This window comes from Dicentrarchus labrax, unplaced genomic scaffold (genome assembly GCF_905237075.1).
Source record: "Dicentrarchus labrax unplaced genomic scaffold, dlabrax2021, whole genome shotgun sequence".
NCBI lineage: Eukaryota > Metazoa > Chordata > Actinopteri > Moronidae > Dicentrarchus > Dicentrarchus labrax.
In genome coordinates, this window is record NW_026136712.1 from 15,734,330 (window position 1) to 15,758,989 (window position 24,660).

General features: G+C 39.6%; 1 protein-coding gene across 1 annotated transcript in view; it reads right to left on the bottom strand.

Annotated features, from left to right (window-relative positions):
* Positions 1 to 5,109: 5,109 nt before the first annotated feature.
* The window catches only part of cpxm2 (carboxypeptidase X (M14 family), member 2), a 31,445-nt gene continuing 11,894 nt past the window's right edge, over positions 5,110 to 24,660 (bottom strand). Inside the window, exons 4-14 of the mRNA XM_051417667.1 lie at positions 22,948 to 23,087; positions 18,820 to 18,904; positions 17,506 to 17,656; positions 16,416 to 16,504; positions 13,035 to 13,158; positions 12,653 to 12,849; positions 11,826 to 12,005; positions 9,844 to 10,141; positions 9,362 to 9,501; positions 8,155 to 8,254; positions 5,110 to 6,060 (exon numbers count right to left, since the gene is read on the bottom strand). Coding sequence (XP_051273627.1) covers positions 5,804 to 6,060; positions 8,155 to 8,254; positions 9,362 to 9,501; positions 9,844 to 10,141; positions 11,826 to 12,005; positions 12,653 to 12,849; positions 13,035 to 13,158; positions 16,416 to 16,504; positions 17,506 to 17,656; positions 18,820 to 18,904; positions 22,948 to 23,087 — 1,761 coding nt within the window. The 3' untranslated portion in view covers positions 5,110 to 5,803. The remainder of the gene's footprint in view (positions 6,061 to 8,154; positions 8,255 to 9,361; positions 9,502 to 9,843; positions 10,142 to 11,825; positions 12,006 to 12,652; positions 12,850 to 13,034; positions 13,159 to 16,415; positions 16,505 to 17,505; positions 17,657 to 18,819; positions 18,905 to 22,947; positions 23,088 to 24,660) is intronic.

The following is a 24,660-nucleotide window of genomic DNA, read 5'->3' on the forward strand; positions in this document are numbered from 1 at the left end:
GTGCTTGATTAACATTGCCCTGCCTCCAGCTTGCAACTTTATTATTATTCTGGGCTGTTATTGGATGAGTTTCCGACTTTTACGTTCACGTCAACTTCCAAGTCATAACAATGACCTCAAAACTTGTATTTTTCCTAAAGCTCCGATATATCCGACTTGGTGCTTACTTCCCTGAAAACAAAACATACATAAACAGCTCACGTTCGCCAAACGCCGTCGTTGACTGACAGCTGTAGAGACACATTTTTGTGTATGTAAAAAATGCAACACTTTGCATTGTGGGATTGTTCGCAGAATTTGTGCACATGCCATGGACAGTTCTTTTATCCTTTTATGGTGGAATGTTTATGAGGACTCTAATAGCCTATAATGGATTAAATTACAGCAAAGAGTGCACACAAATAAAATGGTGGACAGCAAATATGGTGCACTGAATTGTAAAGACGTAGTGACATTTTAACATGTCATGGAAGAAAATGGCGCGGTAAGGTTTAAGTTCCAGGGTCCTGATATTGTGCATACTGGAACACTAAATGGAAAAGGGTTAGGGTTAGGGGTTAATTAATCAATTAATAATGTTATTAGCTGCACCAGTGCCTTCGTTGTTTGTTTTATGACAAGCCGTGCTGTGAAAAAGATAAATGAAAGTTTGCTAATGTCACGAAAATTATTGTAATTAGGGACAAAAACAAATCAAAATAACTTTGTGAGTGTGCAGGGCCTTCAAGCAAGTTCTAAAACAACTAAACCATGAGGTATTGAAGCAAAATTAATTTGATCAGTATCTATATTTATCACTGTGGACCATGCCATTGTAACACTTTTAACTTTTTGCTCAAGTTTCACCTCCTCCAACAAATGTTTAAAGCCAGAATGTACTTTCCTGAAATCTCTCTCACTCTCCTGTTAGTTTTGTTTCTTTATCATATCATTCTTATTAGTAATTATGGTTTGGTGGCTTCATGTGATTTTCAGCATAAATTCGACCTGAGCAGAGGGCTAATCAGCTACAACAAGTGTGAACACCTGCGTGAGTGTGCAAGGCCTGTAACACATTTGGATAGGTGTGAAAATGAATGTATTTGACATCCTTTATGGTTTTCTATATTTGGTTGCCAAAACATAGATGACACACACACATATGCATACGCATAATCCTAAACAATTTGACTATATGTCATCTAAAATTTTGTACAAAGCCTGCATGGTTTACATGCAGATTAAACATTTATTAAAATAACACATTTTGGGGCGTCCGGTTAGCTCAGTCGGTAGAGCTGGCAACCCATGTACCGAGGCTAAGTCCTTGCTGCAGCGGACCAGGATTCGAATCCGACCTGCGGCCCTTTGCTGTGTGTCATCCCCACTCTCTCTACCCCTATTACTTTAAGAAAAATAGAAATACAAAAATAACACATTTAGAGGATTGTGAAGCCATGTGCATTTGTAATTAATTATTATGCTATGCCACAAAGTCTTCCATGTAGTAGCACTATCAGGTGTCTCTAAATCCCCAGCTCCTGCTTGGAGCAGCAGTGTATGATGACTCCATCCACAGTGTGTGTCCTGTGTGCTCTGCTCTTCCTCTCTTTAGTAGGCTGCTATTGGGTTGAGTTGGTTTGCTCATTACCTAAACATGTAACATCTAGGGCTACCACAGTTTAAAAGGAGTGGCTCTCTGGGTAGTTACCTCTTGGCTTCCTGGCAGTCTCCCACACAGCAACACTAGAGTTTAACTCATTCATTAGGTGCATACTCTACTGATCTGTGCCATGTTCACATGCCTTATGGTTTGTGTTTGGTGATTTTTAACATGCAAATATTGATATTTAGACATTTAGCATTTGCATCTTGAGTGACTTTTATTTGGAAATGTGGTAATAACATGGTAAAATCACACCCGCTAAATATCATGGTGACATGTTAGCTTTGTCACTGTACGTGTGTTAGCATGATGACATTTACTTCAGAGCACCGCTGTGCAGTACAGCCTTACAGAAATGCTAGCATGGCTGTAGTTTTGGCCATCATTTCTATTGTTTATGATAAAATTGTATCTGGGAATACAGCAACATTGCTACAATCTATTTTGACAGAACAAGAAAGATGAGCAGTCAGATGATCAGACAGGTTATAAACAAGCCAGTTTATCTAAACCACCTTATTTGAACCTAAATCCAAGTAAATCCGAGTTAGTAAATACAGCAGGTGAAAGTCTGTAAACTGCATTTCCCCAGGAAGTGCACTGGGCTTTGAATCCTATTTGACATAGTGGCCAAACTGTGTATTGACAACATCATTAGTACATTTTATTTCATACCTGGAAGTCATTTTTATTTTTATGGCTTCACTTGCCCCTGAGCAACTTTCAAAAAAATGAATGTAACGCCGCCTCCATCGCTGTATCCAGTTCTCTGTAATACATCCATGGTTAACTGTAATGGATGGTTATAACCGTTTGGCTAATAATTCAACTGTTTCTCTTTATTTTCTTCTCCAGAAAAGTTTTATAACCTAGAGGTTTCCTTAAATCCTGTCCAGTCATCTTACTGCTCATATTTCTTCAGCTCCATAACACTTGTTGACTAATTCCCAGATCGGCAATTACTTTCAGTGCAACATAAAATAAGCACTGTGTTATTATTTCCAGTGGTAAGTATGGCCAAAGACCAGGAACTTGAATTTCCATTGGGTTTAACTGCTAAACAAAATACTACTGTCTTTTGCTCATAATAGAGCAAAACTGAACGCTGTATATGTCAAAATTTAGTAAATTAATCCAAAAAGGACTTTCCAGAAAAACTTTTCAACCATCCCTCTCTCTGATGATCTGGTTGTCGTCTTTGATGTCCATCGAGCCAGCGGAGAGTCTAATCTGTCTCAGAGGCTCCGGAGCAGCAGAGGTTAAGAGCTGGTTTACCAACGCTGCATGGCGACTCACTCCTGTGATATCCAGGCAGGCACTCTCGCACTTCAAAGGCTGGATCGACTTCTGAAGAAGCACTGGCCTTTCAACTGCTGGCAAGGTCAGCTGGTGCCTGTGTCTTCCCACACATCTGCACGGTATCACAGCTGCAGGCCACAGCGGCTACACTGCACATCCTGCACACTGTACAACCCCCCCCCCGCGTCCCACCGCGATCCACACCCAATTTAACTCACAGGGGTTGTGTGCAGTCCATATGGGAGAGGTTTGAACCTCATTTTGTCTTTACAAGTTCTTATTTTTAATGAACATCACCACGGTTTAACGGTCAAACCTGTTTGATTTGTTTTACTGAAAAGAGAAACTGTTTCTGGGCAATCAAAGGTCAGTTATTAAAGGTAATTTACTGGCTTTTATTTGTATCAGACCTTTTTTGAATTGTCAAACCTCTTACATGTAGTACTTCAAGCATAAATTGCTGACCACATCTCTTCTCTACACTGCAGGAAAATGATAGATGTCACCAGCAATATTGAAATGGCTTCTGTGGAAAGTGCCCAAAATCTAAGAGCGAGAACCTTTACCTCTACAGCTTTCTAAACAGAGCCGAGCTGGCTTTTCTGTTTGTTTTGTATGCTCAATTCTCCCAGCCCCCCTGGAACTCAAGTCTACATTGGTGTAGCATTTAAAAGAAGGAGATTTCAGGCTCTGAGAACCTTTCAAATGAGATGCAAAACATATTTTGAAGGATCAGGAATTGATGGCTGTAAATTGATTCATTGGCAGTCGAGAGTTATTTACTAAGATGCTGCTGGTTATTTGTATGATTATAATTAACTCTGATTTTACATTCACTCCTGCTTGATTGAACGTCCCTAATGGGAAACTCCATTTCATTCCCATAACTTAGTTGTAATCACTGTGGTTAATTTTAAGCATCATCTCATTTGATTTCTGCAGTAGTGAGATCGTATCTTGGGAGGGACGCGAAGGAAAGGCTCTAATTATCAGAGCTCTGCTGGGGCTTTTACAGATCCCTGACTTCTTTTGACAACAACACCAGCCTTCCTCCTCTCTGGCCAACATGCAATTAGAGGAAGACCTCAACCTCTTATCTCCTCCTCCAAAAGTTATTGAACAGAGGCTCACACACCTGTCATCATCTCAGAGCAGTGGAGAGTATAAGACATATCAGAGCTTGTTAATATTACAGTGCTTTCTGTAGCTCTATAACATAGTCAGTGATTTTGAATGTGAAACAGAGGGAATGTATATGTAAGTCATACAGACAGTGTGGTGTTTACAGGTTTAAATCCAGTAAACACAAATGGCAGAACATCCAAAGAATACCGTGTTTTAGATCTTACAGCCACTGGATTTAGTTCCTCAAAAATAAGTGCCATTATGAGGTTGCATTTTTCTTATGTTGAGTGAAATATCTAAACTATTGGATGGTTTACCTTGATATTGAAAAATCCCCCCCAAAAAATTTTACTATTTTAGTTTAGTGCCACCATTAGGTCAAAATTGTAACCTGTCCAAACCCTTTGGTTTATTGCAAAGGTAGACATTCAACATAGAAGTATGCACTCAGGTTAGATGGAGACACGCTGCTTTTTTAGATTTTTAGTCTTGTATAAATTGAGAAACTAGCAAGCAGTTGACTGGATGAATACTGTGGCCAACTAATGTTTATTACGCTGCATAAACGAACAAGACTAAAAGCAGTGTTGCCAACAATTTTCAATGAAAAGGTTGCTAGATGACATCATGCTCTAATTGGCATATTTATGATGTAACTGGGTTACTACTTCAAAAATTAAAGTAAAACAAATACACTTAACTGACTCTCCTGCTTAAAAGACTTTCTAGGTTGCTTAATTAATTGGAATAAATCAATTGGAAGTGTAAAAATGTAATACTTCTACTTCTACTTCTACTACTCTTTGTAATTAGTACCAAATTACATAATGAATTTCAGGGAACCACTTGAAAATTATTCGAAAATTACGGAACCATAAAATAAAGTGGTATCATAAAATGACTGGTACCGATACAATGAAGTGTTACCTACACCTTTGAACTGCATTAACCTGTACAAAAAGGTGCTATGTAAATTAAACTTATTTCCAGGGTGCTTAATGTCAATAAATCCACACACTTCCTCAAAAACAATTAAACAATTTCACTTTGTGCAAACAGTCTTTATTTAATAACTTGCCAAAAGCAAAGTGAATAAAAAACTTATCAATGACACACAAAAGGTCACTGAGTCCACAAGTTTTTTAAAGGACCAAAAATTGTACAAGTGCAGGTAATAAAGCTTTTGTAATGGTTTACATAACTGTGTTACATAAGTTAATAAGTATGTACATAATGACAGTCATGGCCATTCCTCACAGTGGCTAAAATTAGATGATAAGACAGATTCCTCATCTGTAACTTATATTTCAGTTTTCTTTTATTTAAAAAAATAAGTTCTACTGTGATTACATTCTGTTATTTGCAATATCACTATTTCTAGCTGATGTCACAAGGAATGATGATAGATTATAAGTCAAAAAATAGGGGTCATAAACGTAGCCTCTGACAGAATGAAATACTTAAACGCTTATATTGGATATCAAGAGAAGTTGAGATGACAACAGTGAGCACAGAGAGAGCTTATGCCTGGGGATGAAACAAAACCAAACAAATGAAAACCAAATAAAGCATCCCGTTTAAATTAATCCACATTTTCAATCTTCAAACACTAATTCCACTCAAAGCACTCTGGAGGAATCTGACAGAGGTCCAAACCCCAGATTGGAGTTCACCCCAGTCTGATCAGAGCAGATGTTTGTTTTTAATTCCTCCTCCTTCTTCCTCGTACAATCACTATGTTCCCTGACGTCTCTCTCTGGATCTGCGAGCTTGGAGCTGCCTGACGGGCAATCTGATGGGCTGCTTGTTGAATTTTTCCATTATTTCTTTGATTCGTGACAGGTTGGTACGGCCAATAATGAAGTCACACCTAGTGGCGCCCATCTCGTAGCCCACCTCGCACTTCTTACTGGTGAGGCTGTAACCCTCAGCCCTGGCTGTCACTCTGTACTCTCCGGGGTTCAGCAAGCGCCAGTAATCACCATCAGCAGCTGAAAACACACACACACACGCACACAAAAAAAAAACATTTCTTGGACTGTTGTGCTGGGGTGTTGCTTGCTTAATGTTACCTCTCTAGTTTGACCTTAATAGGTTTAGCCTATTCTGAAAAATAAGGAACTATAGCTTCGTATTTGCTAAGTTACAGTATTTTGTTTCTAACATGGCCTACTTAACTATTTAGTTTCTTCTAAAATAATAATTAAGCATGACATTTGTAATAGACTCTCTTGTTTGATTCAGTTTGGTGATTGATTCTTAAATTGAGATACATTATATTTTTACACAAACGTTACTTGGTTCCTTTTAGGCTAAAATAATATTTCAAGAAGATGGAGATGGAAAAAAGAACACAGGCTAAAGATTTCTGATTGTTTGTTGAATCTGATTTTGAACAAATTAAACTGAGCATAACCACAATAGTCTGTGTAAATAGTGTGTGTGTGTGTGTGTGTGTGTGTGTGTGTGTGTGTGTGTGTGTGTGTGTGTGTTCATTCAGTTATGTTATTTTTGGCCCCCAAAATTGTTTTTGGGGCTGCCAAAATCCTAGGGTTGGCCCAGTCTCCGATCTGAAGTCTCCAATCCAAAACTGAGATACTTCAATTATAGAACTGTTTTCAGTAGTACTTCATGGGAATCGTAAACTAATCTTCATGTGTACAATAGGTGGACCCTTTACATCTAATTAGTAGAGAAAATGTATCAAATTACTGTTGGCAAAAGAAAAAAGAGTGCAATCCCCACTTTTCTCTCAGGTGAAATGTTTTACTATGGATGCTGTATCCATGAGGGTTTTACCTGTAAGGGATCATGTAAACATTAAGCGAAGTCACAACAAGCGTAGCAGTCACACTTGTGCTACAGCAGCAATATGCAAATCTTGTCCTAGAAAGCTAAATTCAAACAGCCCACTAAGCAGAAAGCAAGCATCACAAAAGTCTCCATCTAAAGACTAAAATGAAAGTTGGAAAGTTGTTTGTGTTCTACTTTTGGGAAGGGAGGTGTTCTTTATTCCTGTTTAGACGTTTAAAAATAGCTCTGCTTTGTCATGCTGTGTTTTCTTGGTCTGTCCCTGCTGAGCGCTGCCTTCACATGACCTGGGAACACGAGGACGCTTGTGGAAATATTTTAAGCCGTTGACTCACTCCCAAAAAACGACAGTGTCGCTTCCTTCCGCTCATCCACACACACCCACCTGACACGTCTGAACGACCATGGAGACAAATGAAATATGACGGCAGGTCTGTCTCTGCTGCTGATCCATAGTTGATCTGAACAGTTACACATGGACATCTGTGCTCACATTACTCATATTCAGATGGCAGAAAGGAATCTAATTGTTTCCTGAAATGCTTCAATATAAAATGCTAATGAGGTAATGAATTCTCAGTCCAGACTGTCTGCCCTGTCTTCTCAGTGACTACAGTTGATTCATCCTGATGGATGAACTACTGCCTTGCAAATGTCTGGTTTTGAATACAGCTCCAAAGCAAATTCAAAGCAGCTGAAAAGGTACAATCTTCAACTGCAACTGAGAACAGCAAGGTTTTTTAAGAGGAAGCGGTGACTTATATTTAGTTCCAGGAGTAATAATGGCTAATGTCCTTTGGACATTCGATTTCACGCTCTAAGTACAAAACTACTTCGGCTTTGAAGGCTGCATTTTTTAGGCATCAGCAGAGATTGCCTTGAGGACTCACAATCAATAGTCAAATTCAGAGCAGAGGGCCTCGAAGACAGTGGCTTTGACTGTGAATTGAGTCAGACTGTGTTAAAATACATCAGCTGCTTTTGTTTATGCTTTTCCCCTCCATCTTACACTAAAATACTAACTTACTGTAAGAGTGACTCATTTCTGATGGCCGAGTCAGTCAGTCTGCCGCTTTGATTGCAAAATCTAAGCTTACTCACAAAATTTCAGAGATGAAGCCAACAATAAATATCTGCATGCTGCAAAACAGACAACGACAAACAGACACTGAACAAATGTTTGAAGTGAGCATGTTTGTTCTTAGTTGCTCGCTCATATGAAACACTGACAGCTGAAATTATACATAAGAATCAGGTGAAATGCAATATTGTACCTGTACGGATATCATGGTTGATGCCCTCCACGGAGATGATTGCATTAGCTATTCCGCGACCTTGCACATCCCTCACCACACCTTTGATCCCACGATGCACCTGCATTTGACAAGCATGACCCATGTATGTAAGTGTGAATCCTGACTCAAGTTTACCCCATCAACATCTACTTCATAATTTAACAAGACATATATTGCATTATGTAATGGTATGATGTATAATTTATGATCTTCAGTTTATGATCTTCAGTTTAAGTTAAGCATTTCTTCATATCTTTCCTCTTCACCCAGCCTCAATATTTAAATACAAGCTGTATCCCAACATGGGGCTGTATCCTCTGAAGCCCACATCACTAGAGAGAATACAACATAACAGGCTGACAAGCTCTTCACATTTCCAAGTCTCCTCAAAGCGCAGTTTAGAATGCGGCCTTTAGAACCGTCTATAGTGTATAATTCACTGCGCGCTGGTTACTTAATGAAACATTGAGGTTAACCTCATCAACTAATAAAGCCTGGAATTCTTTTTTTTTTTTTTACATTGTCAAAAATACTTGGTAAAGACACTCACACACACTTATATTGGCCAGTAAAAAAATATAAAAATTAAAGGAATATTTTCTTGTTTCCAGTTATCAGCCAGATGACACATTTACTATTGAGAAGGAACATATTTTGCCAATTGCCCATCATGTGTCAAAGTAAAACATCACAACATATGAATCATGAAACGTGCCAGAGTTTTCCACTGATATTCACAAGTTGTCTGCACTGTGAGGACAAACATTTACAAGTAGGCTAAATGAGAAGCACCTGAATGCACCATTAGTTTTAATGTCTGTGAGGTTAGATTGTCTCAGTTTCGGGATGAGGCTTAGGTTCAGTCTTAATTATTTAAAGAACCTTGTTGTTTGCTGTGTTTTTCAGAGGATACAGTGATCAAATTTAATCAGTTTTACATCCATTTAGGAGTTTGACCATTAAAATTCTCTTCAGTACAGTATGTGATCAACTTGTATGGTATTGATACAGCACTTTTCAGTATATTCTTTAGTGAGACGAATAATATGAACAAATTAATAGTCAAATATGGACTACCATATTCCTAAAATAACTCCAAAATAATAAAAAGATTGTTTTTATGTGCCTGTTTGCGTGTATTTGTTGTGTGTATGTGTGAGTTGCGGGGGCTGCTTTGCCTCTGTACCTGCTCCATGAAGACAAGAAGAGACTCGCGATTGTTCTCCCACTCCTCAGGCAGTTCGCTCTCATGAGGGAATTTGTCACAACCCACATACATTGACAACTCAAAGCAGTTGGTGTGCAAATAGCTGAAATCATTCATACCTGCCAAGAAAGAGAAACATATTTGTCAGCCAGCATCAACTTAGGTCAACATTTTGTCCAGTTATTGGCCAGACTTTATGGTGATAATTAAGAGCGAAATGGATTTGAATCACTCTCACTTTTGCCTTTCTTTGTTTGTCTGCCTATGAATTCTTACATGACGCTTCAAGCTAAAACCTACAAGCTTTGAAACAGCCAAAGGGGTTCGGTACTGAATATGCAGATGTGCTCATGGGTGCTAAACAAAGCTACAGCTCAAAGGCTCAGAGCTAAACAGAGAAATCCTGCATAACACAGTGTTAGGATCAGTGAGAAAACACCCCAGTAGCTATGGACACTAACTGCCAGCCGCAGTGTGCCATGATGCTCCGTTGATGGTGCCATCCTCCTTGGCAAAATCTTCTGTGTGGCAGACCCTTTGGTTTGCATCAGTCATCAGACGGTGGGTGGACGCGTAAGAAAAGGCCAGCCAGCGGAAGACGTGGTCATCTGGGGTGGAGGTCTGCTCCCTGGTCACCCCTAGGGAGCGAGTTTTGTCGTACGGGAAGGTCACCACCAGCTCCCCTCCCTGGAGGTTACCGCCCAGCACAAAGGGCATCTTCTCCATCCATGCTATCAGAGCCCGTGTCTCCACGGCAACCTAAAGCAGGGACACAGGAGAGGCGAGGATAATGTAATTTGTGCAATCATCTCAGTACTGTTCCTAAATTAACTCCCTCATGCTGAAAACAATTTCACTGCAATGTGCTCTCAAGAGGGAGTGATAAAGCTATCAAAAAGGCTGTTCACACACTCCCATGCTGTAAACTAATTCCACTAATATTTATTCTGAAAAGTGAACACATTTCATCAAGAGGCAGAAGGCAGCTAGCATCCAGTGGCTTGTATTTGCATGTTACAATCAGGATATTGATGAAATTGCCCCTGCTGTTTGGGCTCATATAATTAAACCAGCACTCCTATCTCGACGCACCGGTTGGGCCGGTCAGTGAGGCAAGTGAGGACATTTTTCACAGCTTCCTGAGCACAGATGGGGATCCCGGCTCTGCAGCTGTAGCAGCTATTTTGGAAGGCTCTGTGTGACTCACTTGAGGTTCTCGGTAACGTCAAAACACTCGTGAGGATGAGCTTTAAATAGATCACTGGGTATATTTTAGTTCACAGCCTCTTCGTCACAAATAGCAAACGCGTCCGCTTCTCCCAAAATAGACAACACTGACATGCTCACATGTCTGTTTTGCCCTTTTCAAGAGAAGGATGGTCTTTACTGTGGGATTTGTTTGTTAAACGGCAGGAGGTGCAGAACTAGGATGCAGTCATAATTTGTTACCTGTAAGTGAAGTCATTATAAAATGAATGGCAGTCACATAATAGATCAAATTTGATGCTGTTACTTCATATTTTAAACAATAAAAGCTGTGACTTTAAAGTTACATACAGCACAACATTTTAATTTATTCTAAATCAATTAAAATACAATGTTAGTGTTTAAATCTCTCAAAAGATGCAGCCTGGAGATTTAGGTACAAATTGAGGAGTTTGAGGAGTACAAAGACCTGATCGAGAACTTCATTGGATGGTCTCACAACAACCACTTACAGTACAAAAGAGGGAAAACCAAAGGGCTGGTGGTGGCAACAAGAGGCCCCCCTCCCCAGTTGCGATAAGAGGGGACAGGGTAGAGATGGTGGACACCTACAAGTTCCTGGGGGTGCAGCTTAACAATAAACTGGACTGGATGGACAACACTGAGACCCTCTACAGGAAAGGGCAGAGCAGGTTGTTCTTTCAGGCTCAGGTCTTTTAATGTGTGCACTAGGCTGCTATGGATGTTCTACCAGTCGGTAGTGGCCAGTGTCATCTTCTTTGCTGTGGTGTGCTGGGGAGGTGACATGAGAACTTGTGGTGCCAAAAAACTGAGCAAGCTAGCCAGTTCGGTGGTGGGGATGGATCTGGACAGTGTGGAGGCAGTGACTGTGAAGTGGATGAGAGGGAAGCTGAAAGCCTTTCTGGATAACCCCTCTCATCCTCTATATACTGAGCATCTGAGGAGCATTTTCAGCCACAGGCTGATGCAGCCCCAAGCCTCAAAGCGATTCGGAGGCTCATTTGTACCATCAGCCATCAGCGTCACAGCACCCAGTACCTCCCATCTCCACTCATTTAAGACTGTTTAACTGCAGAAACTTTACCTTTTAATAATTGCATGTACAGTCATAACATTTACGCCTTCCACATGTTCCACATAAGATGTTGATATTTATACATGAAATTGAAATTAGTTCAAAATACAGAGTCAATCTAACAGAGTCAATCAGACTCACCGAGGCATTTTTGGACTGGTACCACTCTGGGATGGGCACATGGTGGTTGAACATTTTACGAGGGATCCACTTCTTGGCCTCCGCCTCCCACAGTATGGAGTTGAGATCAGGGAAGTTGTGGTGAATGTCAATTCCATCATTGCTCCATCGACCTAGAGACCAGCCGCTAAGCTCTGAACCCTGGGTAGAAGGAGAAGAAAAAGAAACACAATATGAAGAAAATGTAGAGAAATGGGTACTTCACATTGCCCGGTAACACTGTTGTCTTCATCCTTTAAAAAGCCTTTGAAAAAAACTGCCTGTCTGCTGCCCTCTTACAGGACTCTCACAGGTTGAATGGGTTCATCTCTTTTAACTGTGCATGTATATGTAAATTTAAATACAGGCTGACACGGAAAGCTTCACAGTATATAGTGCTCTCACACATGAGGTCACCAAATGACATGATATCATTGACTGTACATAAGCCAAGCACTGTCAAACTTGCTTTTGACCTCCCTTACTTGTCTTTATCTATTTGTGTTTCATTAATATCATCACCTTTAATGCCTTTAATCTTGCAGGCCTGCAGCTGATTTAAGACTATACTCAACATGTGTTTTAGTGGTATCTTACAGCTGAACAGGCAGCCCATATCCACTTATGTTCACTCATATAACACATACATTGTTCATTTTATATATTACACCAGATCTTTCAAACCAATTTTCTGGCATGCACCTGCACCACATGTGCTCTTATCAGGAGAGGTCCTGCCAAGCAGATATGGTGCTGTTTTCACCAGAGTGTGAGATATGAGGTCACTAATGGCCGTCTTGCAGACCTACCACTTCAAAGGCTTTCTCGTACCCATCGGGGTTGACAGATGGCAATAGATGGATCCTGGTCTCTTCCACCAAGTGACGTATCCGCTGGTTGCCAGACAGATACTCCAGACACATGAACTGCATCAGCAGGAGGAGCAGCTCTCGTCCCAGCACCTCGTTACCATGGGAACCTGCTGTGTAACGAAACTCCGGTTCACCTGGTCAACAGGTTCGCACGAAGGGAGCGATGGGGGAAAGATAGAGGGAGATTAAATATGCAATCACAGTCATACTGAGAAAAACACTCTGAGGAACACAGTGTGATGTCTCTGATGCTGTTATTATTGTACATTAAATTGAACAATCACGTCTTGTTGCATTGAAGCACTTTAAATATACTTACCAACTTCATGCTCTCCTGGGTTGTCAGAAATCTCTATGGCATACAGCTTGAGGCCACTGTGGCTCTTTCCTATGTTATAGATCCGGGTGACGTTGGGGCACATTTCATTAACCACCTTCATGAGCTGTGGAAGGCAAATACTGAAGCATCAACTCATATAAACTACATATAAAATTCTACCTAAACTACCTGAAATTAATCTCCTGCAGATCTGACCCTATCTTAAATCCCGCCACTTTTGTAACCTTGGTCAACTTTCTACTTTTCTGTGCTTAGATATGCTATGTGCTAGGCTCATCTATGTTGAAAAGACAACCAAATTTTGAAGATGGTTAAAAGATAAAAGCAACAGGAAAGGAAAGGAAAGGAAAGTTGACGAGGATCTGACGACTAGTAGTCAATTCACAACGTACAACTCAGATTTGCAGATATAGAAAATAAGAAAAAGTACATTTACTAAAACCCCAACAAGCACAATTTTAGATTAACAGCTAAGATACATGTTTTGCAACTTCTACTCCACAATGTTTTAAGATTACTCTAAAAAGGAAGTTATGGTACATTTTACCTTACTACATTTTTGGAAGCTTTAGTTACTAGTTGCTTCACAGATGAAGAACACAACATCTCCTGCCAAAATTCAAACAGTTTTTTGTTATTTCACAATGGATTTTCTGTATTTTTTTGTTTTTTCTGTGCTTCTTTTACTAGTTTGAAGAATGGACTCACTTGGAAAACAGTGATGTCACACATCTCTGTTAATAATTTAGCAATATTTTATTGAAAATGTGACGACAAAAAAGCTCTCATGGCTGATGGTGGGATTTTTTTTCCCTGTTGTGTTCCCTCGTAGTAACTTTTGCTTTCCCTCGCATTTAGTTTTGTCCGATCCACAGAGAAAGGCTGATTATAGTATTTTGTATTATATAGTAGACGGCTGCTGATTGTGACCACTGCACGGGTGCACCCTCAGCTGGTCCTGATGCTCAGGCATACGTCTGTATCATTGCAGCTAAAGATGCTTACGGAGCTAGTTTACCTGTAGCTCTCTCACCAATTGCTGCTGAGGCTGATTTAGATAGACAAGCTGTGATTATGATTATAGACATGGGATGACAGCTAAGGCCGTTGCTGTCGCTATGATTATAGCTGTAGCTGTGGCTGTGGATGCCTTGGTTGTTATGATTATGACTGTGACACAATAGTTTATAATGGTGTAACACTAACTACATGCAGGGGTTGTGTGTGACATAGTTGTGCCTGCTGAGTGTTGTATTAAAGCTACTGTTTCCTGAACTCCTGTGGTGTATTGGTAAAACAGCTGTCATATCTGATAGAAGTGCCACAGGTTCAAACCCCATATGGTTTAGGATGGCTAACTGGCTAATGCTGTAAAGAGTAGCCAGAGCACAGCTACTGTAGCCATATTCATAGCATCACAGATTCAACCACAAATGCAGCCAAGCAGGTTATTATGGCAGGTTATTGTAACTGGAGTGGACCGACACACTAGCTGTTCCTGTGGATTGGGGGAATTTCCCAAAATATTGTGAGCGAGTGGAAAAGTAATTGAGAAAAAAATCCCAACTGTGATCTTCGGGGTATTCCGTAAATGATTGTTTGGGGTTGATTGTCTTTTTCCAGACCACTGTCAGTCAGATTTTTTAAAACCACACCCGTACACTCCTGATAAAGCAGATTAGCTGAATTTTCCATTCACCAATCAGAATCTGACGACAGTGTGTTGTTTTGGTTACTAACAATCAAGTCTGATCGAACCCTACGTCACATTCCTCCATGTTATTAGAAATTGTCACAGACCCTATTTAATATCATTCTACCCAGTGGGTGGGGGGTTACCATGACTGCAGTTCAATTGTGAAGATAAGCTTGTAGAGGAGCTGATTAAAATAGCAACAGCTGTCATTTACACATATGGGAATGAGTGGAGACACGAAGAAGAAGTGCAGCAGGAAAAGACTAACAAGCCGTTAAGTAAAGCAACTGCATTGATGTTAAAATCTATGTTCTTCCAGCTGCTGTAGAGGTCATTAACCAGTCGGGAGTGATGGGGTTTTAATTAAGTCTGGGTTGAATCTTGACTTTTCAAACCAAATAAATCATTAAATACACATCTGGTTTTGTTCATAAAACAAAGGATTACAAGTTGGCAGTGAAATTTAATAAAGCACCACATTCCCTAGATAAATATACCTGGACTGAATTGACCAGGATCAATGTAGAGCAGTCTTTTTATACACAGTACCTGCCCCTTCAACTTGTTAACACTGTTTATTTTTCCTTATAGAAACATAAAACTGACTGCGACAGACTGTGTTTTAAATCTGCTTATAGTAACTTTCTACTTACGGTAATGTTATCATTAAAGACACCCAAGGTAATGGCAAGGTCAACCTCCTTCTTTGAATAATGTGGAAAAGGTTCTATCTTTCCTACTTGTCTTTCAATTGTCCATGCTCTGACAATATCAGTGTTCCCAGGGCTACTACATTACAATCGGTTGTAATCAAAGAAGAGGTCGGTCCTTAAGCATTATTGGCGATATCTTTTTCACTCCTCTTATGGGCCATGTACTTTATTTGAGAAGCTACAATGGGCTTTTTTCACTTTGAGGTTCTGGCACAGCATGATTTAAACTACATGGGGGAGATACGGTACGAGGTACCTGCACGGAGAAAAGAAATGTCAAGAGTGAAAAGGCTTTAGAAGCTGAGTTTTAAAAATAGTCCCTCACTCCTTTGTGAAGGCCTATTGAGTCTGGACACCCTGCGTGACACACGTTAGCCCCAAAGGTACAGAAAGAAAGAAAAGAAAAAACAGTCAAACTAATTCACTTTGATATTCCTGGAGAAGCGTTTCAGGCTGTCACACCAGAAAAAAATGCTGCTGTTTTACAATGAGCCATACGTTCTGAGCATTAATTGGACTAAGTCTCATTGTGGGTCATAACAGCAGTTTAGGACACCTGTAGTCGACTGTTTGGCACAGGGGAGATGCTACTTTACAGACGATTACAATTCACAGCACTTGTACCTTCACAGCCGCTTAGTCACAGTGTAAGCAGTGACAAATACAGCTGTCTTCCTTCTCAGTACAAACAGGCTACTGTTCATGACAACTATATGAATAAGTAATGACACAACCCAGGAGATGCTTAATGCATTTTCATGTGGCTTGCAGCACTTCGTTCATTTGTTGCACACTTTGTTCTTGCAAAGGACACAACTTGTCTGGTATTGGCTCACAGTTACACAAGATGTTTTATTGCTCCATGCTCTGGTGTCTTTACTGAATAAGAAATAAGAGCTGCGCCTCTGTAAGTAGGCGGATATCTGTTGTTTTCTGTTCACTGTGACTCACCTGCCTCATTTCTTTGTAGCTGTGGTGTCTGAAGTCCAAGTCATCTGTTGTTATGACTTCATTGCGTCTGTGGTAATAATTGTTTGGATCTATGGGGAATCAAAAAAACATATAGTTATTAATATTGAGAGATTAAAGGAGGTGGATTAGATATACTTTAATATGCAATCATACCAAAGGAAAGGAATGATTAGTCACGTCAGGTGTGTAATGGTTATAAATGCTGAGCACCTGTTCTCTTTGCTCCAGTTTAGGTTCAGTTCAGCCAAATTAAGAAACATATTTTCTCTGGTAGCTAGCCATTTAGAAAGTTTTGGTATTTTGTGCCAAGGTTTTGAGATATCTGCCTTTGAGGTTTCTCCCGCCACCCCAACACCAAAGGAAGTGAAATTTAATTCAATTTGTTGTGCTCCCAGCGCTTAACAGTTACACATTAATAACTTAATAGAAACCTGTCTTTCCAGAAACAATGTCCCAGTTACTGTGGATAATCTCGCTTTGCAAAGTTTCCATCTGAACTATTTTTTCAGTATAAAATGTTCCAGTGAAATTCGTCTCAAAACCTCAGCACATAAAACCAAAACTATCTGCATGGCTCCATACCAGTAATGATAGTAGCAGTGGGGCAGGTTGGTGTTTAGGGTGAACTGTCCCATGAAGCAAAGTAAAATTTCAGATCTAAGTCACAGCCCAGCGCTAAAAAAATGATGTGCTGGGGCAGCAATCGTGGGGGCGATACTAAAGTACTGTCCAATTTGAGTTACAGATGTGACTTATCATATGCCAAAGCATGGCACAGTGGTTTATAATACAAGATATGAGTTTACAACTCAACAAAGTTATCACACTGATAATCATAGATTCTCCTCCCATGAAAAGCACTGTTTGAGCAAATGCCTCAAAACATAAATCATGTGTTTATGTTCCAGTGGCAAAAGCCCTCTAGTGTTCATAGTCATCTCTTGGCCATCCAAGGCAAACATGGAACTAAAAGTCTGTCTGAACAAGGCCCAAATCCTTTATCATCAATCTGATATTTCCATTGGCAGGAATTATTCATGTGTCTGCTTTGTCCATACAAACCCGTCACCTGGCATAGGACAGCCAAGGATCTCCACTCTCATACAGATACTGCCGCTGGTAAACCAAGAGCGAGGGTTGATTCGAATGTATCGGGCGACCACCGGAGCTGGGAAGATGTTCCGGACTGGGATCTCCTTTTCCCTGTTGCCACGGAAGATCTACTGAGGCAAACACATTCAACCAGATGGTGAATAAAGAAATGGATTTTTCCCCCCCTTTTCATAAAGTAAACCTCAGGTGTACCTTAGTTTTAGTTAGGGTATTTCATTTAATGTATTACTACTCCTGGACAACACCTTTCGATCAACAGCTGTAAATGAGCCAAATGTCACCCGTTGTTCCTGACTAAGACACCCTAAAAATCTAATAAAATTACAAAATCACGCATGAAGGACAGAACATACAGTAAATGTTAAACATGCTTTTGCAAATAGAATAAATCTAGTTACAACATGCACAGGGCAAAGAGAAAGATGATAGAAGGTTTCCATGGTTTGGTCCACATAACCCTTACACAAACATTCATTCATGCACCTGTAGAATGTCATTAAACCTTGATACCGCTGGGAATTTATTGTAAATTTTAACACCCACGGTTATAGTTCTTCTCTGCACCTTTTGGCATTTTGAAAGACAAACAGTGCAGTTTGGCATTTGGCATAAAAGGTAGATGAGTTGGTGAGCGGGAAGCTCGTACCAGAGACTAAATTACTGTAGGGGCATTATCTCCCACATCCATGAAATCACCAGCCAAGGGGGTGTACAGTTACATCAAAATTGCATTAGCTGGGACGTGAACCGCAGTGTGGAGCATCGAGGATATGATTTCCCTCAGAAATATCATCTTAATCTGATGTGCATGTTCATTGATAATAGGATTAATAATGTTGTTATTATTGTACAGCCTAATGCATCAGTTATCAGTTGCTGCTTTAGTTTGTTGTCAAGGTATTCCTATATTTGGTTTCTGTCGATTTAATTACATGAAGTGCTCAAGTAGAAAAGAGATGCAACTCTTACAATGAGCCAGGATGAGGTTCCCATCTGCTTGAGGATCATCAGTATTTACTATTGCCTCTCAGCTCATTAAGCTTGGAAATAAGCAAGAGATCTAAATCTTCCTCTGTAATTGCTCTCAAGCAATAATTCATTTTTCCATCTGGTTCCAGTCAATAAGGGGCACACAAAACAAGACTTTATACGAAGCTAGTTTACACAGAGAACGAATAATAATGCTTGAGCTCAAAAGCTCACCATAATTGCCTACTTTGCACATATATGTCAGGAGATACTAGTTTTAAATGTCATGAATGTTACTCACCAAGTCCTCTGAGCCATTCTTTAGTGTTATCCAGGTGTGACTGTCATTGCTCACCATGACCTTGTACGAGGTCACCCAATCACTCCTGTTAACGTAAGAAAAACAGGGGATGAGAGGAAGAAAAGAAATATCCTAGCAGGCAGAATTCAATGCAAATGGAGGTGACTGTGCGGAAGTCGCTCAGCACACATCCAGACAAGCTTAATCCTCACAGGGTGAAAGTCCATTTAAAATAGGAAAATGGGAGAGGAGGTCAAAGAATTTATATTAGAAGTGTCATCTGAACCTTTAATTACTTAAACTTTTGGAATGTGAGCAAACGTAAAGTTTGACGTGCAGATGATCTTTAATTTTAACTGGATTGAATCATTCATTAATTAATTAATCTGAATCACTGAATAAATCAGAAATGTGGGAGGTGGTCCAGGAGTCTGGAACCAAGCTAAGGCAATGCAATGTATTATCTATGTGAGTGATGCTATTATTAATAGAAAATATTAACAATCCACATGATTTTAGAGTCTTGGTAGACTTTTTCCTTGGACTCATTAAATTAGCATTTGTACTTGAGGAGCTAAAGCATACAAACACACTTGAACTGTCCCTTTAGAAGTAGCTTAGGTAGAGCACGGTGAGGTGAAACATAAAAATTATACAGTGTTTTTTATGCCTGTCTTCAAAAAGACGGATGACTTATTGTTCCATTATGTCAGACAGAGCAATCTCTCTCTGTGCAGTATGTAGGTTGGCAGTGAGTCCCTTGCTTCTGGATAAAGACATCAGTGCTGAGCTGGTCCAGCCTGGTAAGAATTCCCAGCTCTGCTAATTAAAGCTCTTATAGACAGAAGCCCCTGAGCTGGCACCACAGACAGTTACATGCCCTACAGAGCTAATTGCGAAGATATCCTGTCTCAGGCATTGGAGTCTTCTGCTCACTTAGATCGTGCTGGCCTTGAAGGAAAATTACAAACACAGCCTGATAAAGAATCTCCCCATGCTCTCTAACTACACAGCAGTTTCCAGAAGTATGTGCCACCTTCTCCAATTAAGAAGTCCAAAGGCCAAAAGTTGTCAAATATTATTAGAGAGCAAAGTCAGAGTAGGTAGTAGGGAAAAATGTTAACAGAAGGAGTTACTGATTCTCTGTGAATAGAGGCTCATGGTATAATGAAAACATAACTTTTCCCTTCAGTTTATCGTTTTATTGTTGCTAGAATGATTGTTACCACTTTCTAAGAAGGTATACTTTATAAGTTGTAACCAATGGCTCTATTATTAGTTAATACATTCTTTATTAAGGAAGTAAGTAAGTAAGTAAGTAAACTCATTAACAACATATTCTGGTCTTAAAAAACCATCAAGTAGTGAGGGGTTTCTCTATATTTTTTTCCCCTGCAAAATCTGGTACAACCAATAAACCTATTATTAATTGATTATCTGTGATTAATAACGCGTAAATAAATTAATGAATAAACCCATTAGCTACAAATTATAAGTCCTTTATAAAGTATTCCTTAGTCAAAAGCCATTATCAAAGTACAATTTAGGGTACAATCCTACATAGTGAGGAGGAGTTTTCTGAATTGTTCCCCAGCACATTAAAAGTTTAAAGTCAGGTCTGGCATAATCAAGTCTTGTTGAAAAGTGTGGGCTGAATAATTCAAGGTGAAGTGCTATGACGACACACACACACACACACACACACACACACACACACACACACACACACACACACACACGCATAATCCTCTGAGAGCTCAGAGTGGATTTCTCAAGAGCTCATGGAATCATATATGTACTGTACAGTATGTGTTTCCTGTAAGCATAAATGTCACACACTAAAGATCCCAATTTCAATATAGCATCAACGCAATAGTGTTTGAACTTTACCCATAGCCCAATAGGTAGAAAAAAAAAAAAAAAAAAACATTACCAATCAAACCCTAAAAGAAGTTGTTATTTTGATGCAGCATTTTTCTATTACTAACCCAAACTATGATATTGTACATATGAGTTTCAGCAACAAGGAAGTGCTCCAACTCTGTCTTTTAACCTCCTGAAATGTGATGTAGGAATGTGTAATTTCTACTCCGGTAACTCCTGTCCAGATGTAGTGAAAGTTTTAGTAAATATGACCAAAATTTTTTTTATTTAAATTGTCTGGGTCAAACCATATTTTAGTAATATGGTTCTGTAATATAAAAAAAATAAAACTAAGACTGGGTAAAAACAAGCCATTTTCTTTCTTCAAACAAGTTTGATAGGTGACCTACTGGTTTCTTACCCCTACTAGGTAAGGTTAATCCAGTACTGCGACAGTGCTTTATTAACCCAAACTGGGTTAATCAAGGTGCAGCTCTACAATTATACATTATTACCTTAAAAACAGTGCCAACGCTATTTACACTCTGGCACAGTAACTGAAGCAATGGGGATGTGTAGGCAGGTTCTATATATAATAAATGTCTGCGTACTCAAAAAGACCCGCTGATGGGCTGAGGAAGTGGGAGGTGAGATTATACCCATCCCTTTGTATTTGGAAGTACAGTACAAGATACAAGATACAATGGAGACCTGTATGTAAATTATATCCTAACAAGCTTTACACACACTGTTAGCAGCACACAGCTGTGTCCCATATTTTAGTCAGTAGATACTTACTGTAAATATAATTAAAGTAATAAAATGTGTACAGCTTTAAGAAAAATCTATACTTGTTACATCCCTCTTTTTTCCCGATTATCTGAGTGTGATGAACAAGCTTACAGTGCAGTCATTTTTTTTTCTCTCCAGTGTTATTTTTATAATGTAGTGACCTTTTAAGAGAGATGAAAGAATGAGGCTGCACTCCAATCAATCAAACTCATAAATCCTTAATCCCACAGTGAGGGGATCAGAAAAGACTTGCGAAAAGGGCAGACACCAGTGAAGGTTCAGTACCTTGTGGATGGGATTGAAAAGCCTGTTTTGTTTATATTTGTGAAGTCAAATTTTCCACTTGGGTTTAGAGGAAAATCCATCATTTAGTCATTTAGAGTTCTGGAACAATTATTGCTGTCTGTCTACTTCCAGGTTTCATTTCCCATAGTTATTTTGAAACTCATGCCATATGTAATTAGATTTTTGGCCATTTACTTTGTTTGTCTTTTATTTGCCATGCTAGCGGCATGGCTCTATGGATGGCAATGTCTGCTGGTCAGGCCAACACTTTAGTCCAGACTGACTTTATCTCAGCAAATACAAACATTCAAAGGCATTCATGGTCCCCAGAGGATGAATCTTACTGACTCCCCTGATGTTTCCTCTATTGCCAGGTTGACAGTGATAATTTCAGTAATGATATGTCATATCTTAAAGAGCTCATAGTACCCTATTACCCCACTAGAACACTACGTTCTCTGAATGCTGGGCCACTTGTGGTTCCTATAGTCTCTAAAAGTAGAACAGGAGCCAGAGCCTTCAGTTACCAAGCTCCTCTCCTGTGGAACCAGCTTCCAGTTGTGGTTCAGGAGGCAGACACCCTCTCCACATTCAAGAGTAGGCTTAAGACATTCCTCTTTGATAAAGTTTATAGTTAGGGCTGGATCAGGTGAGTCCTGAACCAAAACATACTGGATTTTGTATTTATTGCCAATAAGCAAATGTTAGCATGCTAACATGTAAACGTTAAAATTGCTAAACAATGGCATGTTGGCATTATCATTGTAGTCATGTTGACATTTAGCACAAAGCATCACTGTGCCTACAGAAGGTACGGCCTCACAAAGCTGCTAGCATGTCTGTTGACCCGTTCTTGTTTTTTTTACAAACTGCATGATGCCAACCTGTGCTTGAAATGAACTTTGTCACTAATACAAAAAGCAGGGATGTAGCAATGGTGATGCCATTGTTCTAACGGCGCATTATTCCAAGACCCCAATAGCCCCAAATGCCAAAAGCCCATTTGACCGACAACCCATTATGGTTTAAAACAACGTTCAAACAGACACCACCAGGATCTGAGGCAACTTACAAAACCAGCACAAATTCCATCCTTCACAATTATCCTTTCAAGTTTGCTTGGAAAAGAAAATCCTCATCCTCGACCATCTGCAACTCTTCATGCATGTCTGCAGGGTTCCTACTCACGACCAGAGGGAGCTTCTGCCTTGTGTGATGACCCCTGTGAACTTTGTCAGCCTCCTGGCATCCACCTCGAACCACTGAAGTGGGTCATCTCTCCCAGCGCACCAGGCTCCGTCATAGAGGTCATCTTCATAAAGGCCAGCCTGCAGGCCAGAAACATAATTTTATTCCAGATGTCCATGTGGAAACACAACCACACAGTCCAGTACAGTACAACACACTGACTGGTAATGCTGACAGCTTCTGCTTTGCTTGTTTTTGTTACAAATGTATTAAAGGTTGCTATTTAAGTTTTGACAGTGGGAAGTATGCAGAAGTCAACCAGGCTGGGATGTTTAGATGTGATCCTCTGACAATCTAAAATATGCTGTCTAGATAAGAATCAGCTAAGATAGATAAATGTGTCTCCTAACATGATACAGACAGGTACAGGCTACAATACTCAAACTAGACCAGATAATACTTAAATGGAGTGAACAAGGGCAAAACAAAACCAGTGAAGTTGAGTTACGGGAATGAACGCGGGACACATCTGTGAGACAGGGATGACTGTTGAAAAGAGATTTGTTTTCATTTTCCAGCATTCCTGACTTTTCAGCAACAGTTTTAGTGTACGTTTTACTGATTTAACGCAAGTACACATCTTAACACTTGCTTGATTCAACAGCTGAAAATATTAAACTAATTATAATGCATAAAATGCTAATCTCTCCATAAAGCCTGGACGAGTTGGCACTGTTGGCTCAGAGCGAGATGTGTGAACAGTCAGACACATGCTTTATGCTGACAGGCCACACTGTTCATCCTCTCATCCAAATGTAAACATTATGACATACTGCACTGTACATGCTGAGTGCATAATATCACTGGCTCCTTATCATAACTGTCAAGTCTCTTTGAAGAAGACCACTCTTATTTTACATGGAACTAATTAATCCTAAGCCTTCTGAACACAGAAGAATGAGACGTGACACATCTTCATTTACATATTAGAGGTAAATTTTCTAAGTTAAGATTGGAATTGGGTCAGTGTCATTATACAATTACTGTACGTCCATTACAGAAACAAAGTGATCTGACAAATGTGTTAAACTATTTTAGGTTATATTGGTTTATGAACAATATTTAGTTAGGTTATATGTATAATTATTGTTTACATTTAGTCTTTTAAACTAGTTTGGTTTGGAGTGGGGCTTTCCAAGATGCCTCCACTGAATATGATCCTATGTACTACATACTACTACTGTACTGGAAAATCAGTCTTTCTCATGAAAAAAGTTAATGAATTAAAATTAGTCCCGTGTATTATGAAAGTAGGTCTTCAAAGAAAAACTGGATTTCCAGAAGAAAGTACCTAAGTTGGAATTATAGTTCTGCAAATATATGTGCAAACGTCTCCATGGGTCTATGCAGGAAATGATGTAGGTCACAAATACTGTAGAGGAGCCAACACACACATTTCCCAAATCTTAACGCCTCACGTGGCTCCGTGCTTGATCCAACTTCCTGTCACGATGCGTGTTCGAAACATACTTTTACTTTTACTTACTCACAGTTAGGAGAAGCATTTTCCAGCCATGAGAAGCAGGTGTTCAGCCCGCTTACTAAAGCAAAAATGAATGACTATTTTACTGTTGAATGATTTGAGATCTGCAAATAATTCTGCAAAGGAACGTCTGTTTTATGTGCTGTATGCCTGTCAGGTAAAAAAAAAAA